The sequence below is a fragment of the Pocillopora damicornis genome, chromosome 9, assembly GCF_964200805.1.
Source record: "Pocillopora damicornis chromosome 9, jaPocDami1.2, whole genome shotgun sequence".
Classification (NCBI taxonomy): Eukaryota; Metazoa; Cnidaria; class Anthozoa; order Scleractinia; family Pocilloporidae; genus Pocillopora; species Pocillopora damicornis.
Window position 1 is genome coordinate 838,028 of NC_142678.1, and position 18,196 is coordinate 856,223.

General features: G+C 38.6%; 4 protein-coding genes across 4 annotated transcripts in view; 2 read left to right on the top strand and 2 right to left on the bottom strand.

The window, feature by feature from the left end:
• Nucleotides 1-141: 141 nt before the first annotated feature.
• On the bottom strand, nucleotides 142-7,503 carry LOC113685683 (major facilitator superfamily domain-containing protein 12). The gene is made up of 10 exons (XM_027203215.2): nucleotides 6,681-7,503; nucleotides 5,331-5,439; nucleotides 4,758-4,911; nucleotides 3,680-3,930; nucleotides 3,496-3,588; nucleotides 2,989-3,081; nucleotides 2,417-2,590; nucleotides 2,202-2,305; nucleotides 1,753-1,880; nucleotides 142-1,239 (listed from the first exon to the last, which is right to left on the bottom strand). Exons 1-10 carry the CDS (start codon nucleotides 7,178-7,180, stop codon nucleotides 947-949), a joined length of 1,899 nt encoding a protein of 632 aa, XP_027059016.2. The 5' UTR covers nucleotides 7,181-7,503; the 3' UTR covers nucleotides 142-946.
• A 1,727-nt stretch (nucleotides 7,504-9,230) lies between these two features.
• LOC113685705 (uncharacterized) lies at nucleotides 9,231-14,108 on the bottom strand. The gene has a single exon (XM_089181625.1). The coding sequence runs from the start codon at nucleotides 12,881-12,883 to the stop codon at nucleotides 11,573-11,575; it is 1,311 nt and encodes a 436-aa protein (XP_089037751.1). The 5' UTR covers nucleotides 12,884-14,108; the 3' UTR covers nucleotides 9,231-11,572.
• On the top strand, nucleotides 9,290-10,195 carry LOC113685750 (uncharacterized). Its single transcript, XM_027203293.2, has one exon. It carries the CDS (start codon nucleotides 9,290-9,292, stop codon nucleotides 10,139-10,141), a length of 852 nt encoding a protein of 283 aa, XP_027059094.2. The 3' UTR covers nucleotides 10,142-10,195.
• A 1,198-nt stretch (nucleotides 14,109-15,306) lies between the features above and the next one.
• Nucleotides 15,307-18,196, top strand: part of LOC149039540 (uncharacterized) — a 4,251-nt gene continuing 1,361 nt past the window's right edge. The window contains exons 1-2 of the mRNA XM_089181794.1: nucleotides 15,307-15,434; nucleotides 17,775-18,196. The exon at nucleotides 17,775-18,196 is cut by the window's right edge and continues 1,361 nt beyond it. Of these exons, the coding sequence (XP_089037920.1) occupies nucleotides 17,775-18,196 (422 nt within the window). The 5' untranslated portion in view covers nucleotides 15,307-15,434. The remainder of the gene's footprint in view (nucleotides 15,435-17,774) is intronic.

The following is an 18,196-nucleotide window of genomic DNA, read 5'->3' on the forward strand; positions in this document are numbered from 1 at the left end:
TTCATGACGGTCAGATAATGGTTAAAACATGGTAAGATATCACGCATAGAAGAAATATATCCAGCAAATCATTTGCTAGGTCGTAAGAAGTTCAAACTATTATTATTGGATGTATCTATGATAAAACCACCCTTATGTGCCTTATTTGTCCCAAATTTTTTATTAATACATATAAGAAATTTTCCATCTTTGTCACGCTGGAACCGTGGAAATTGAAGTAACTTGAGGAAAATTTAGGAGGACTTATAAGTAGTTCATTTGAAGTTTATCGTCAAGGACGACTTAAGTTTCTAAGACACACAGTGTCTAAATTTATTTTTGCCGAGGTTACTCGACACTCGACAATTCATTACTTCTTGCCTAACCCTTTCAATCATAGGAAAGTCCAAAAATGAATTTCTCCTTTCGATACCAATACATTTTAAAACACGACGGCGACAAGAAGATAGAAAAGATATTAATTAGAGAATATTGTTCGATTTACCACCAAATCTTCAGTGGTAAACTGCAAGAGTTGAAAGGTAGACACTGCGGAGAATTATTATTTAGATCTGAAGAGTGAGCGAGTTTAGCTGCAAAAGCTGAGCAACAAAACACGAAATGACAATGTTACTCACTAGCAGCCAACAGAAATATCAGTATGGTCGCTGTCATTTTCATCATCTTCCTTGTCGTTGTCGGGGTTACGTTGCATCCTTTACGAGTTCTATTCATAATTTTTTCTCTTATTTTTACGCTCGCCACAATTATGAGAAAATCAAGAGTACCGGCTCGAGCAATCAAGCCCTTTCTCCGTCCCACTACAAAAATACTCTTGCAATTCACATATAAGCCTTGCCGTGCAATAAATTAATATTTTGGCGTTAGTTTAAAATAAATAAATTCCCACCCCACACCACGTTATATCAACGCGTTCATACGGAGCACTCAGCGTATACAGAACAGACTATATAATCGTTCTTCGATCTAACACGGGAGAAGGTAGCGATACAGACGCCAGTCGTATGGCGACATAATTCTGCTTTGTTGTTTTCTTCGGATGAAAGTTCCGCGATTCTATAGAGCAATCAAAAGGTCTGCTTTGCGTTGCACATGCTCCCTTTTCTGCACAGCCGATGTGGCAAACTTCGCTGTCAGCCTTCTCTGTCATAGAGGATGTATCCACACCACTTGAGCTGCTGTCACCGTCGCCTAGGAGTTCATCTAAATCAACTTGGACTGCGGCGTCTGTTGTCGACGCTAGAATGAACAAAATAGCATTATAATGGGTATCATGAAAAGTCGACGGCCAAATAGGAAAGAATAGGGCACGGAAAACAAAGGGCGTGGAGGGCACAACTATGAAATTTATTCTCCTGAGACTGGTGATGATAATTAAATCGCTTATTATAACAAGGGGACTCACATTGAAAAAGTCTAAATTGGGACTAGAAGACAAGAAGGAGCAGGTGGTAAGTATGGGTAAAGGGAAGAAGGGGGCAAGTTAATAAGGAAGAAAACTAAGTTGTGAAAAAAAACCATCGTTTATTCAAAACCCTGTTCACTTTGGCCAACAGAAAACACAATAAATTTCTCAAAATTGGATTAGTTCCTCTCATAGAATCGATTTACTGCCTAAATGTTATCAAATTCGCTCATTATCTTAATGTTTTTGGCTAAAACTGTCTTTAACTCCCAAGATTTTTACGTTCTTCCGGTTAATTTTTTCAACAGAAAAAATAGGGATCCGACTTCAAATTAACTTTTCCTCACCTCTTTTCTTGCACACGAAAATCGACTCAAAGAACACCAATACTGACACAAGTCCTAGAACAGCAACCGTGCCTGGTACTATGCTTTGCACGTGACGCGTGTATTCATCGCACTTGGAGCATTCAACTCTACAAAAGGAAAGCTACCGTGAGACGTCATATACAAATATCAATTCTCCTTGCGCTTGACATATACTTCTTTCTTTAACAGATTTAAGACGACACAAAAACATCAATTGCAATAACTAGAGCAACGCTGTTTGTGGAACGCGAGAAAGGCCAGGTTACTGTGACCTTTCCAATATGGCGGCGTCCGCTGTTTACGTTTTAGCAACTTAAGAAAAATTTTAAGTTGCTCTTAGAAATTTTCAACGTGGAAAGCAGCATGGAGATCAATACCAAGGAGATGAAAGCCGCTACACGGGGGGAATCAACTAAAACTCGGCTTACCCTTGATCTTTACGAGGATTTAGTTGCTGAATAATGGCGAATATCGCTCCACTGAAAACTTTATCAAAGAAACCAATAAAACCGTACACAAAAGCTCCGGATCTCTACAACAAAAAAAAGCAATCATCAATTTAAAAAAAGATACGCTGTCAAACTGCACAAACTACACGTTCTTCTCCCTATAGCTGCTATGTAATATCACGTCTGTTGTTTACCTTGTCGTGGCCAATGAGCTGCGCGATTAAGGAAAATGACGTCACAAGCATGACAGAACCACCGCTACCCATAAGCATGGAGGTCGCATACACGGCAGTCCGTGCGTCAATTGTTTGAACAAAGAACCAGAAGCTAGCACTGACGGCCATCATGGCACCCAGACAAAATGTGATCTGTGGATGATGAAGAGTACTAGCTCCGTTAGAAGAAGGATCCATTAATTAAAAAAAAAAAAGAAAAAAAAAAGGTTCGCTGCGTGTATGAAAGTGGATGAGAGATACAATAGCTGGGTGCGTACTAAATTCTGGCTCGAAAGGTGTGAGCAAGGTGCTATCTTCCCACAACGCACCTCTAAAAAAAATTTTTTTACCAACAAATGGACAGGCCAACGATGCAACAAAATTCGTTTATGTTTCCAGAGAGCTTACCTTTTTTCTGCACGAATAAATTGTTTCAATTCTCCTTTACTGTATATTTCGAGGAAAGGAGATTTAGGGCTTCCCATATCCAACAAATTTGACTAATTTTGTTCTACTAAAAGCTGCTAAAAAGAGTTTACAGTATAACCAACCTTGCTTCCAAGGCGTTTATTGAGTGGTTTGACAGCTGTACTTGCCAAAACTCCCGTCACCAACACAACCAAAGGAAAATAAGCAATAGATTCCTGCAAAGAATATTATAGTTAATAATAATAGTGACAGAGCTCTACACTAAAGTTGCTCGGGTTTGAATTCGGAAACCGGCGAATTGCTCGAGGGTGAAAGTTATTCATATCCATTTTCCTCTGACAAAATCAAATGCTTAAGGCGGCTGTAAATTCCATCCTGATCTGGAGACCTTGTTAGTCTACAAAAAATAAGGTTTCTCTGACATTTTTTCCGCATTTTCTAAATAACTTCTCCGTGCAATTCCCAAACTATGATAAACATTCCAAACACAAACATAATTTTATTAGCACGTTTAAAGAGGTAATAAAATTTATTGTCCATGTGTGATTGAGGAGGTAAGATCATTATGGAGGATTACACTGCAGATAAAATGATACAAATATTCAACATTTGTTAAGACAATGGCTTACCTTCTCGAATCGCATTGTCTCCGTCAAATAAAGTGGCAAATATGACTGTGAAACATTCACGTACAAACGCGTACAAATGTACACCAAGCCAGTCTGTAATGAGAGTAAACATACAATATGTTACTCATAAAATTCAGTATGGGCAAGAACGGGACCTCACTGAAGTTCTTGCGGCAACACTCACTTTATACATTCCAGGGCATGTCATCCACTGTCGCTTGCTCTTTCCTCCGCCAGGAATAGCTGTTTTATCGGTAATATCCATAGAGGATTTCCGTGCTTCTCCGTCTTCCAGGCATGCTGAACAGTCTGTCCTTTCGTTAGGATCAGCCGTTCTCTTCTTCTCTTTTTCGCACAGTGTCATCACCACAGCAGGCGAAGCTCCACTTCTTCTGCTTGGAGATGGCGGTGGATACACGGCCCGAGCCAAAAGACCTGTGTACAAAGGAAAAGTTTGGACTTTCCGTACGTGACCAGAAAGTGGGGACTGCTCTGACTGTCGCGAGGGGTGAGACACAACGAGTCTGCACATTGGGTCATAGGTTGCTTTGTTATTAAAGTTTCAAATCCATGCAAAGCTGCATCACTGAACTTCAAAAACGTTTTATTTGAGTGGTTTCTTTAACCAAAGATTCCCTCCGACGAAGCAAAGTTAACCGTCACGTCAGGCTTGTGACAAGTTTGGTTTAAACCCATTTGGAACCCAAAAGTGACGGAGGATTATATTTGGACGATTGCATGCACCTTTTCAGTCTTTCAATTTCTTAACGCACAGTTTTCGAGTGTAATATATTCTCTGGATCGGCGATTTTGTTCTAGTACACTAAAAGTTGTGAAAAGAAACTCTTGGCACTTTATTCATCAGTTTATAGGGCTGATTTAGTTTCATCAATGAAGAAAATATCGATAGGACCTTCGACCACAGGAGGCAAAAGTCTCTTACTATTTTTGCATGATATGGAATCTTTCCGTGTTACCATACGTTCGATTTATTAGGTTCTGTCTGTACTTTCTAGTGTTTAACCGCTCAATTGTAACTTGTATTTCCCTTCCCATGGATCTCAGTGCTTTACACTCTAAACCTCTAAAATTTTGCTGATAAATTTTTAAAGGGAAGTTGGTCTTATACGTAGATTGTTCCCTCAGACTGATCAGTTTGTCAATTCGTATCACCTGTTTGCTGGATTATGTACTTAAATTGACAAAAGAAGTTACATGTTGATGTCATCTAGGCATTAACGTTTCTACTGTTGCTAAATTACCTCTTTTTTCGGTTCCTCTCCGCTTGAACTTGTGATTTCCACTTTTACGTTCCTCCAACCACTTCAGTAAAGCATCAGAAGGAGGCTCTTTGATTCCAACATGGAACACAACGTTACACACAGTGCCAGTTGCGACGATAATAAAACCAAGATACTGAGAAGAAAGTTATGAAAAGGTTCAAGTCTCGAAGAAATTTATTCCAGCTTTAGTATCATGATTGAGAAAATACGTTACTTATCTCCCAAGATGGGATTTTAATCAAACGCCGGTAACGTTCCACCACTCCTTCAGTTTTCGCTGACATTGTCCCGGCGAAACACGATGATAAATGTCAGGCATGCGCAAGGGGATCAGTTCTGGCCGGCCGCGCTGCAAATTCCCGCGCAAATTTGTTAAAGAAAACATCAGAAATAACAGCTGACTTACAAAACAAGCGGAAGTACATTGCGTGACATGCCGTAGCCGTTCTATCAGATGTCACGCGACAGCAACTCAAAAGAAAAGTATTGTGCAAGCATTATGTCACATCCTCGAAAAAGCCTGCCAAAGAAATATGCAAACAAGCAACTTACCATAAACTGCTGCCACATAGAGGGCGAAATACTTGCCTCTGAGCTTCTTCCTAATAGAACCCATGTCACGCAAAACACAAAAATACCGCAAATAAATCGTAGAGCCGATCTGTTAAAAAAAAAAAAAATTGAAGCGAGGGTAATTCGCGAGAATTTTCAATTAAAATGAAAACTGTGCTAACTCACATTTTATTATTTAAATGGCGTTTTTAAAGAAGCCGACCTTCGCACTTTGACCCCCCTATAAGAACACAGGGAGGGGAGGGATAAACTAATAAGATTAACCTGATAAATTATAATCCAACGTTATGTAAATTAGCAGATGTTTTAATCGATCACGTACATAAATGAACTACTGTTTCAACATTTCAATGATTTCACACGCGAATTCATTTTTTGTAGTTTCAACGGGTTTGAAACGCAAGAAAAATCTTGAACTTGTGATTATTGACAGAATACTATAGTTTCATTCGAAAAAATTGGCGACTTCGTTCGCGTGGCAGTCAACTGAGCGGCTAACAATGAAACAACAAACCGAATCATCGCGGCAAGATACGATCCGAGTCCTTTTTTGACCAGATTCGTGTATATTAAGGCGTCAATTGAACAGAAAAGAAACTCTACCGAAAACAACGCTAATTATAACGCAACTTCCGAGTCACGTATTTTCTTTCTTTTTTTTTTTTTTTGGACACTGATATAAACAAATGCCGCACGCTGGGTGAGCGGCGAAAAATATGACTGATTAACTTCAGTAGATTTCCGGCGAAGAACTTTGACTAAACCTGGAGTGACAAGTGGAAGATGCGAGAATTTCCGGGACAAATCAGTTCCTCAGTGAAACAAAATGTTTTGCTTCAAAATTATTAGCGTATTCGTAGGGAAAATTACGATTGCATCACCCCTTGTTCGGCAAGATCCGAAATTTGATAAATATGGTCAATAATTCAATGGACTCTCGATCGTCAACTCAATCAATACACTACTCTCTGAGAGATTTTAAGTTTCTTGAACCTAAGTTTCGAAACTCTGTTACTGATAGAGCAAAGGGCAACGTAACATAGAGGTGATGGAGAACAAAGCTCAGAAAATTAAACAAAAAACGTACATGTAACACCATAGCTTAACCTTAAGCTTGCTAAAGTAGCGAACGAAGACAGCAGGAGGTGAATTCATTGAAGTGAAAATATATATTATACGTACATATTATAAGCTAATACTGAACAGTGAGCCAAATAAGAACTCCACAAACATGGAAAAACATGTCATTTTAGCTCTCCGAAGATAATACGAAACTGAAATAATTTGAGCGCCATGCGACGCTTAAAATTTCAAGCGCCTCTTGCTTACCTTATAGCATTCAGCTCGACTTTTTCGGATTCACTAATAGCTATCTCAGGGATTAAAGATAAATGACTGATCTGAACACAACCCCAGCCAAACTGGAAAAAGGCAGCGATGCTGATGTAATAGGCAAGCTTTAGCGAGTCGTTGGCTTCATCACCAATGAGCCGTGTAAATAAAAGCGGGAAGGTACAACTGACACAGAGTGACCCTACAATATGCCATATCTTTCTCCGTCCATATCGGCACACAGTCTTGTCGTTCAGTATTGCGATGATTGGTGTACAAACTCCATCAGTAACTTGTCCGAGCAAGACAACGAGTCCTGTATGACCGTTGGACAGTCGAACTACTTTAGTCAGGTAAATGATAAGATAGCTGAACCATGTGTTAGCAGCTAGGTCATTCAGAATGTGCCCAACGCCATAGCAAAATTTCTGACCGACGGCTAGACGAGCTTTTTCTTGCGACTTCTTACAACGAAAAAAATTCGCGAGACGGTTCATCGTTTTGCCGCAAATGTTATGGCTTCAATCTCAAAATTACGACCTATGTACAGGGAAAACTCCTTCGAAAGCGATCCACATACTCCGTATTGAAATTAGCTACCGTCGTGTAAGTTAATCACCACTTATGTTGCGTCATAGAAGGGTGTGACTTTCTGGTAGTGGCGTGATGCGATTTCGATACCACGCTCAACCAAGGTCAAAGTTCCTTAAAGTTTGACTTTACGCCAGTTCATCAAAAGAAAATATTTTCGAAATTAGAAGGATGGCAGATTGTCAGGTCAAAGCTCTTGTGGTAAACGCGCAGAGAACTGGGAAATAATAAATTTCTCTCTTAAAAGTTAGTGACATTATAATAAATTTTCTGACGACAGGCACTCTCTTACGCAAGTTATTCCCTCAGGCAAATTTCAGGAAACTGTTGTCTTTCATCACTCAAGCCACTTACATTTTTTAGCGACCCTTTTGAAAAAACTTCATAACATAAGTATCCATGAACATTGGGATCACCCGAAATTACTTCGACCTTGCGGATTTTTTATGAGACACCGATGTTCTCCTATAATTCCAACGGTTTTGCAGTCAGGGTTTCTTTTCCGTAGGCAGTCATGCCAAACATCATGATAAAATCAGACCTTGCATAACATTTTCCACTGAATCGAAAAAAATACTGGATTTTCACTGAATGGAAAAAATTGGAATCAGGAAGGGCAAGGGAGGATTCTAAAAATTTTCGACAGCATGGAATCTGCGCTGTACATATTCGCCGTTTCTTTTATGATAATCGTAAACAGATCAAACCTTCAGGCCTACTCTAGCGCTGGGAACAGTAACAAAGCAACAATGGGTGATATCGAGGAAGACCTCGGACGAATATCTGCACTTTTGTCTAATCAGATCACCCAAGCAAAGGGCCAAGGTTTTCTGATAACTAGCACATAAAATAAACAAATATAAGATTCACTTTCAGAAGCTAGCGTTCAACTGTTAATATCGTTTGTGCAGAAGTCATATAGCAATTAAGTCTTCACGTTAACCGAGTAAATAAAACAAAATAGCAAAATTATTTCGACTGCTACGGAAGGAAGCTGTTCAGCGCAATCTCAGAGTCAATAGGTTCAATATATTTCGTAATTTTTTTCCCGTGTGTTATGTAATAAATTTTGCACGAAATCATTGTAAATTAGCCGGAAGACTTTAAACCATCATTTCAAACTTTTGGTTTTTAGCGGATACTTAGAGAAATCCAATATATATGTAAAAGGCTCTCGTAACTTTTCTGAATTTTTGGCGACGACATATGATTGTCGCGAAAATGGCACATTTTCAGAAAATAGTAATTAGAAATATATCATATTCTCATGGAATCAAATATCGAAGACACGCAGCTACAATTTTCAATCATGAACCCGGGTAGAATATTAATCATGTTGCAAAATCCTTTGTGCTTAGAAAATTGAAAATTGAGCTATACACGTCAGAGATTTTTATCACGACAATCGACATCGATTCTTAAAGTCTATTGAAAGACAGCGAAAGAAAAGTAATAAGTCGCCCTCCTCAAGCACCCTACAGGATATCTAATTAACTTACGCAAATTAAATTCTACGATGCACTCGTATTTAAAATATGAAGTCAGAAAAATCAGTGTTTTTCTGCTCTTTTCACGGATCGTTGACTGAAGATGAGCTCTTGATATTTTGGCTAACCCACACGATAGGATGTCCTCCCTTCACGCGACTTCAAAGTTTTAGATAAAATTATACTAGTCACGTTTTTTGGTTGTCGATCGTGGAAATATCATTGTAGGTAATTCTGAGAGGTGGATTTAATTGAATGAAGTGGAGTTTTGAAACTAACCCATCTTGAGTCACCCATTCGAACCCGATTGTTTTCGTGCCCAAAAATCATCCAATACGGCGGCTAGCGCAAGCTAGTCATTGGTGTCAAATCTTCCTAATCGCGTCGCGTAGGAATTTTCAATGGGAATAAGTTTCGAAACTGACGCAAACCGGAAACCGAAGTTTGAAAACGAAATATCATTTAAAAATTTTCACCAGAAACGAATATTTTTTTTCTGCATGGTTTGTTGTACACACTTCACTCAAAATGTTTCGCGTCAGTAAAGTTACAGAGGAGAGTAGACTAATTGAAAGAACGAGGCCAAATTACACACCGCGGACTGTACCTTTCGCGATTCTTGTGTTTCTTCAACTTGTCGGTTTCCCTGGTTTGGTTTTATATTGTCTACAAACCTTTTCTTGCGGGAAGAACACAAGAACTCCTCATTTCAACTGCGAAAATGGTAGCTTCGTGAACCACAACACTGCAATGATTGTGGAATTGTCGTTTACTTGCTCAGAGGTTCTCAGCCGTGCAATTTTTATCTCTTTTTTTCTAAAGCTAAAAGGATGGAAGGGCATGTGGAAGATTTTCAAACAGCTATGTAAAGTTTCTCGAATGTGGCTCTTAGCGTTTATCTGTATTCTTTGTGAGGTGCGTCTTGGCTCTATACTCTACTGGGTACCAGACTTATCATCTACAGCTCAAGCTATAATTGCTTTGTACATTCTAGACGCCTTTGCAATAACAATTATAGCAGGCACGCTATCTTTCATAAAGATCTTGGAGTTGGTTGAAGACAATATCGATATAACAAGCAAATCTCGCCTCATTATTCTGTTCAAGTGTGTAATAGCGAGCTTCTGGGCTCAATATTTTGTATTTCTGATTATCGTTACTTTCCAGTTGGCGTTCGACGTTTCAGAAGTTGATCCAACGTTTGTGCATGAGGATTTTAAGAGAGCTCTAAACCTACTCAGAACATCTGCACAATTTGTATTCATGAAACAAATAAGTGGCCGTCTTTGGGAAGCATTATTCGCAGACGAAAATCAGGAACAACAGCGATCATTAAGAGAAACGGAACTGGTTGAAACTGGAATGCTATACTTGTATTGAATGATCAGAAGATTGACTTTTTCCAGAGTTTCAATGAAAAAATAAATAGTAAACGAAGATCTATTGTCTTCCAGTTTTACGAGGTTAAACAAATGATTTTCATAACGCCGAGAGCCAAGGCAAATCACACTCATTATTCGAAAACAAATCGACTTTAATTTGGTTATTCACTTTCGAAAACTCATAATATTTCCATAGGAGTAATCGACTGGAAAGGTATCAAGATGATAGTTTTATCCGATCGTGAAAATAATCTGCTTTGCATAGGAAGAGGAGACAAGATCTCAAGCCAGGAGTGTATTCTTTCCGAGACATCGAGAAGTTAAAAAGAAAATGATCTAGAAATTATCTCTAATTTAGTTATTTATTTGAGACATGTAAGTTCTGTTCAGTATCTTTTTTCGGTCGAAGTCATAAACCGGTTTGTGTGTGTTACTTTGTTTGTTTGTTTGTTTGCTTGCTTTCCATCGTCAGAAAAGTCTAATTAGAAAATAGAATTCGATTTAGGTCACTAGAGTCTAGTATCAGACACAAGTATCTCAACTCGGAAACTAGTTTTTAAAATCGAACTTCAGTGTCGAAAATCGGACACTACAAGACACTTCTGTCTAAAATCAGATAACTGTGTCCACAATCGGACAATGGAGTGGCCACTTTTGGACTAGTGTCTGATGTTAAACATTAGTGTCTGATTTTGGACGCCTGTTGCTAAGTTAGATACTAGTGTCCGATTTTGGACACTGATGTTCCGTTTAAGACACTAGTGTTCTGTTTTTGAACCTGATGTCCGATTTTAGACTCTAGTGTCTGATCTTGGACACTAGGGTCTGATTTTACACACTGGTGTTAAATTTTAGACAACTCGTAAATATAAGCTAGCCTTCATTCAAGCGGTTAATTAAAACAGAAAGTTACAAACACAAGCTAAAAAATCAAGATGGAGGACAAAAAGAACGAACTTAACGAATAACGGTTATATTTGTTGCTGGGTTATTTTAGGCTGCACTGGATGCGACTGATACTGTGATTTACGATCGAACCACTGCCTCCAAATAACTGAGAAGCTACCGCTCAAAAACTACAAACGATCAAGTTCAACTTTAAATACTAAAAAGAATAAATTACTCAACACTTTTGCATAGAAACATTCTTCACGAGCGATGAAAGATTATAACTACTTTTTTAAACAAAAACAACGTTGAACAGCGAAACAGAAGAAAATAAACTGATAATGACGTGGTGTTTGGATCTTACACCCTAGGTGATGATTTTTTCCTAGTCACATTTTTCTTGTAAATATTATGGTCGAATCTTATTCATGGCCGGTGTAAACTTTATGATATATACATAAATCGTTTGGAAGATCCAGTAAGTTACACCTAAAACGCAGTTGATGCAATTGTTATTTTTCCAGGAATTTTTAGTTTGCCCTTAATTCAAAAGGGTCAAGGCTTCCGTTAAGGTGAGGTTTTGATCCTCCAGAAAGCTGACACGGACAAACATCACAGAACGCACAACCACATCACGCGCAGATTCAATGTGCAAAAAAACATTTTTGTCCTCTTCATCAACAGCTACACGATATTCTAGTTTTTTCGGTTCATCGTCCTTACGTTTGTATTTGGCAACGGTTCCGTTGTACGATTTAATTTTTTCTCGCCTACAGTAAGCCTTGACGAGGACACACCACCGATGGCCTTCTGAAAAGACTCTCTGCGAATAAACTTCATGTGATGCGTAAAGGATGCTCGGGGAGACAAAAATTGCAACTGCCCAGTTTGGGACATCAAAGACCTCTGTGTCGAGTTTAATATGACCTTTTGGTGGCATGATACCTCTTGAACCCGCGGGGAGGAGGCCCCTCTCTAGTATTGACTGCAAATGCCTATATTGGGTACCATGCCATACTATTTCCCAACTTTTCAGGATTTTTTGCCATTGTGTGTGGGTGCCTGTGTCAAGGACCGAAACGTTACGAATCAATTCCTTTGCGATAACCTCCTCCTTGTGCTTAATGACTCGCTCAGATACTACTATCATCTTCGTTCTGAGCTCTTCGACCAGAAATGAAATCCGGTCAAATGATGCTGATTGGATCAACTTCGTTATCTCGTCCGAGGCGCTTTCGCATAGAGCAGTATTTCCCCAGTTATTTTCGATGTCGGTTCTAGCCCCATGTAGCAGTAGAAGTTTAATGACCCGTTCATGGCCGAAGAATGCTGCAGCATGAAGGGGAGTACTGCCATCTCTTTGTTGTTCATCGACAGAAGCACCATTTTGAAGGAGTAATTCGCATACTTCGTAAAATCCGGACTTGCTTGCGGTGTATAACAGTGTACTCTTGTTCTCGTCCTTATCTTTCACTAGAGACCGTTTGCCACTGATCAATTGTGAAAGCTCCTCTACATGGCCACAAGCAGCGAGGAAAAAGTGGTCCCGCCTTCCTACGACGTACTTGTCTGTGCCGGGTACTCGCTTGTACCTTTCGCCTGATGACTTGATTACATGATATCCTAGAGATACCAAGGCACGCTGCTGAGGATCTGACTGCGTTATGGAACTTTTAAAAGCTGCTTTAACTTCTCTTAAGGAAGCCTGAGATGATTGGAGTCCAAGAAATTCCCATGGGTTAAATGGTTCAGAGATAGAAATCCATTGCAGAGAGCTCTCGTAAGACACTACAATTCTACTTTCATTTGGTGAGCCTGACGGTCGTGGAGGAAATCTGAATTCATCACTCATCTGAAGGAGAAGTTATCGTACAACAAACTAAATGAATAAATCTTAAAATAGTCAAAATGATAATGAAGGGCAAGTTCGTACCTCGAAAAAAGATAGGAGCATTTGGAATTCATTGCATTTATGGATTTACTCAGGTTCTTTCATTTTATTTTTCCTTTCAAAACGTGAGTCTTAAAATTTAGCTGAAACACACGTTTCGAGTCGCTTGAAATGTGTGCGATCTGGGGAAACCCTTGACTGCCTTGTGGCATGAACGTACAACATTTCCTCTTTTATTTTTCCATGCGTTGAGTGAGTGGTATTGTTTACATATCTTGGCATAAGACCTGTACAAGGTTGCGAAAAAACTTTGTAAATGAGGCTCATCGCAATATCATGCAAATGTCAAGCGACTGTGAATTGGGCTTTTTAAAGGCATGCAAAACATCGCAAAATTTCCAGTGAAAGTAAAGAACCATTTGGCTTGCAGAGTCAAAAGTTGATTAATATTCAGTGTTCGCTAGAATTTTGTACATTCATAAGATGCTATTTTGTAGTATTTTGTCGACTTCCTTTGGAAAACGTTTCTTTCTCTGCAGTATTGGAAGATAACTTCATTCTGAGTTCACTCTATTACTTTTTTATTCTGATATGCGAGGAAATGCACAAAGTTTTTCCTAAAAGCGAACGTGCCGAGTTATTGTTCTGCTCATTAGATCTCAGTTGTTTTTTCCTCTTCCTTGTTGCCGTCGCCGCCCTGGTTGCTCAAGGTCCCTGAAATGAGGGCCTGCTCGTAGGCTATGGTGGATGTCTCATCGAAAAAAATTTTCTGACATGACGTTAATCTTATCTAGCTAGTTAGCAAGTAAGCTTATCAACTAATTCACGCAAAAACATCGAACCCTGATTTTTTATGCATCATAATTTTATGAATGTTGTTATGGTAGCGTGTAAATAAATCTAGGAAAAATTGGCAGAACTAAACAAACTTCTCAGGACAGCTAAATGTCACCCATTGCCACATTAAGATCAGTTTTAAATAAAATCAGCAGAGTATTATACCAGTAGGGCCATAGAGTCAGAGCATATCAGTAACAAGGAAGCCCTTAGTTATTCAGTGAGATAATGTTATGAACATTGATTGCACTGTAGTGTAAAATGAACCATTCTGTGATTATAATTTTATGTTTACATGAAGAACTTTGTACCTACCCCTGTATTTCTAAACGTACAGCAGTAAACACTGATAAATGAAGCGCATATATAATTTTCCTATTAACTGTCTTACAATGCTTCATGTGTGTTTATTCGGGTATCTCTTTGAAGGTATATTTTTGCTGTGCTTCGATGTACGTTATAATAATTAAACCAATTGAACGAGAACATAATAATTAACACCAAAGATTCCGTCCTACGCTAAACTCACGACAATATTTAACTCTTGCAGAAACATTGAATTCTACAGACAGAAAATATTTCCATTCTGTGACATTTACTTCCTCGAATGTACATCGTTCATTTGCGCCATGATTAATTCTAATGATAAATCCGTCTGCGCAGATTTGAGCTAAAAGAGAATCGTTTTGATGTATGTGAATTTCAATAGCAGTTTTGTATCAATACCCAAATTTCATTGCATCTAAAGAGACGATTGTTTTCACTGAAACGCAATACTCTTTAACCATTTAACTCCCAAGATATCATTAGTAATTCTCTCTACTAATAACTTCAATTTGGAGAATTTGGTATTGGATCAACTTGAAGTCTCCTAATTGAGTTTTCTTCCTTATTCCCCTCACTTGTCTGCTTGATTCTGTGTTGATATCGTGAAGAGAAATTCTGTCGTGGTCACTCATGGGAGTTTAAGGGTTAAAGCGGGAGTATAAGTTATAAATTGTCAGAATGTTCAACAAGAGAGAATATCCTTTCTTGTGTTCAACAAAAAAAGTTGTTTTCAACCGTTCGTCAATCAAATACAACAAGTGGTAAAACTAGCACGTTACTACATATCAACAGCGAAAATGCGAAATGTACTCAGCTTCTGTGAATACCCTCGCTGACACGGAAGAAAGATTGATTGTTATGAGCTGAAGTACCGACGGACAGCGATAGACAAATGCAGGTGCATTGAGTGTGCTTTTACCCTCGCCCATGTGTACGAGAGCTCTTGTTTTAGCATCTAAAATTGACGCTATTGACTTAGATTGAGCGCTAAGGAAAAGAAAAAATTACTTATGCCACGGCTCACCAGACATGTGAGCCGTGGCATAAGTAATTTTTTCAAGAACGTCTGTCTGAAAAGAACGCCTCACATGTCTGGTCTCGGCGAGACCAGACATGTGAGGCGTTCTTAAAAAAATTACTCTTGCCACGTGTGAGGCGTTCTTTTTAGACAGACGTTCTTGACAAAATTACTTATGCCACCGGCTCCGATGCTTCTAGAACACATATCTCTTAGTACGTATGCTGTGAAGTTGTGATATTCATTACTTTGGTGCCAATAAAGAAGTGACAATTATCATTACTTCGATCTCGAGATATGTTGCTTTCGCCGAGACATCTCTCTTAGGAGGTAAGTTTTTGCTAAGTGATCGCCGATTTCAAGTGCTAATAGAATTGACTTAAGATGGTTTACGTTCAACAAATTCCTTGATATTTTTAGGAAAGCACAGATGTGTTGAGTGTTAAATTACATACGGAAGTTGTATTTTCTTTTCCTTAGCGCTCAATCTAAGTCAATAGCGTCAATTTTAGATGCTAAAACAAGAGCTCTCGTACACATGGGCGAGGGTAAAAGCACACTCAATGCACCTGCATTTGTCTATCGCTGTCCGTCGGTACTTCAGCTCATAACAATCAATCTTTCTTCCGTGTCAGCGAGGGTATTCACAGAAGCTGAGTACATTTCGCATTTTCGCTGTTGATATGTAGTAACGTGCTAGTTTTACCACTTGTTGTATTTGATTGACGAACGGTTGAAAACAACTTTTTTTGTTGAACACAAGAAAGGATATTCTCTCTTGTTGAACATTCTGACAATTTATAACTTATACTCCCGCTTTAACCCTTAAACTCCCATGAGTGACCACGACAGAATTTCTCTTCACGATATCAACACAGAATCAAGCAGACAAGTGAGGGGAATAAGGAAGAAAACTCAATTAGGAGACTTCAAGTTGATCCAATACCAAATTCTCCAAATTGAAGTTATTAGTAGAGAGAATTACTAATGATATCTTGGGAGTTAAATGGTTAAAGAGTATTGCGTTTCAGTGAAAACAATCGTCTCTTTAGATGCAATGAAATTTGGGTATTGATACAAAACTGCTATTGAAATTCACATACATCAAAACGATTCTCTTTTAGCTCAAATCTGCGCAGACGGATTTATCATTAGAATTAATCATGGCGCAAATGAACGATGTACATTCGAGGAAGTAAATGTCACAGAATGGAAATATTTTCTGTCTGTAGAATTCAATGTTTCTGCAAGAGTTAAATATTGTCGTGAGTTTAGCGTAGGACGGAATCTTTGGTGTTAATTATTATGTTCTCGTTCAATTGGTTTAATTATTATAACGTACATCGAAGCACAGCAAAAATATACCTTCAAAGAGATACCCGAATAAACACACATGAAGCATTGTAAGACAGTTAATAGGAAAATTATATATGCGCTTCATTTATCAGTGTTTACTGCTGTACGTTTAGAAATACAGGGGTAGGTACAAAGTTCTTCATGTAAACATAAAATTATAATCACAGAATGGTTCATTTTACACTACAGTGCAATCAATGTTCATAACATTATCTCACTGAATAACTAAGGGCTTCCTTGTTACTGATATGCTCTGACTCTATGGCCCTACTGGTATAATACTCTGCTGATTTTATTTAAAACTGATCTTAATGTGGCAATGGGTGACATTTAGCTGTCCTGAGAAGTTTGTTTAGTTCTGCCAATTTTTCCTAGATTTATTTACACGCTACCATAACAACATTCATAAAATTATGATGCATAAAAAATCAGGGTTCGATGTTTTTGCGTGAATTAGTTGATAAGCTTACTTGCTAACTAGCTAGATAAGATTAACGTCATGTCAGAAAATTTTTTTCGATGAGACATCCACCATAGCCTACGAGCAGGCCCTCATTTCAGGGACCTTGAGCAACCAGGGCGGCGACGGCAACAAGGAAGAGGAAAAAACAACTGAGATCTAATGAGCAGAACAATAACTCGGCACGTTCGCTTTTAGGAAAAACTTTGTGCATTTCCTCGCATATCAGAATAAAAAAGTAATAGAGTGAACTCAGAATGAAGTTATCTTCCAATACTGCAGAGAAAGAAACGTTTTCCAAAGGAAGTCGACAAAATACTACAAAATAGCATCTTATGAATGTACAAAATTCTAGCGAACACTGAATATTAATCAACTTTTGACTCTGCAAGCCAAATGGTTCTTTACTTTCACTGGAAATTTTGCGATGTTTTGCATGCCTTTAAAAAGCCCAATTCACAGTCGCTTGACATTTGCATGATATTGCGATGAGCCTCATTTACAAAGTTTTTTCGCAACCTTGTACAGGTCTTATGCCAAGATATGTAAACAATACCACTCACTCAACGCATGGAAAAATAAAAGAGGAAATGTTGTACGTTCATGCCACAAGGCAGTCAAGGGTTTCCCCAGATCGCACACATTTCAAGCGACTCGAAACGTGTGTTTCAGCTAAATTTTAAGACTCACGTTTTGAAAGGAAAAATAAAATGAAAGAACCTGAGTAAATCCATAAATGCAATGAATTCCAAATGCTCCTATCTTTTTTCGAGGTACGAACTTGCCCTTCATTATCATTTTGACTATTTTAAGATTTATTCATTTAGTTTGTTGTACGATAACTTCTCCTTCAGATGAGTGATGAATTCAGATTTCCTCCACGACCGTCAGGCTCACCAAATGAAAGTAGAATTGTAGTGTCTTACGAGAGCTCTCTGCAATGGATTTCTATCTCTGAACCATTTAACCCATGGGAATTTCTTGGACTCCAATCATCTCAGGCTTCCTTAAGAGAAGTTAAAGCAGCTTTTAAAAGTTCCATAACGCAGTCAGATCCTCAGCAGCGTGCCTTGGTATCTCTAGGATATCATGTAATCAAGTCATCAGGCGAAAGGTACAAGCGAGTACCCGGCACAGACAAGTACGTCGTAGGAAGGCGGGACCACTTTTTCCTCGCTGCTTGTGGCCATGTAGAGGAGCTTTCACAATTGATCAGTGGCAAACGGTCTCTAGTGAAAGATAAGGACGAGAACAAGAGTACACTGTTATACACCGC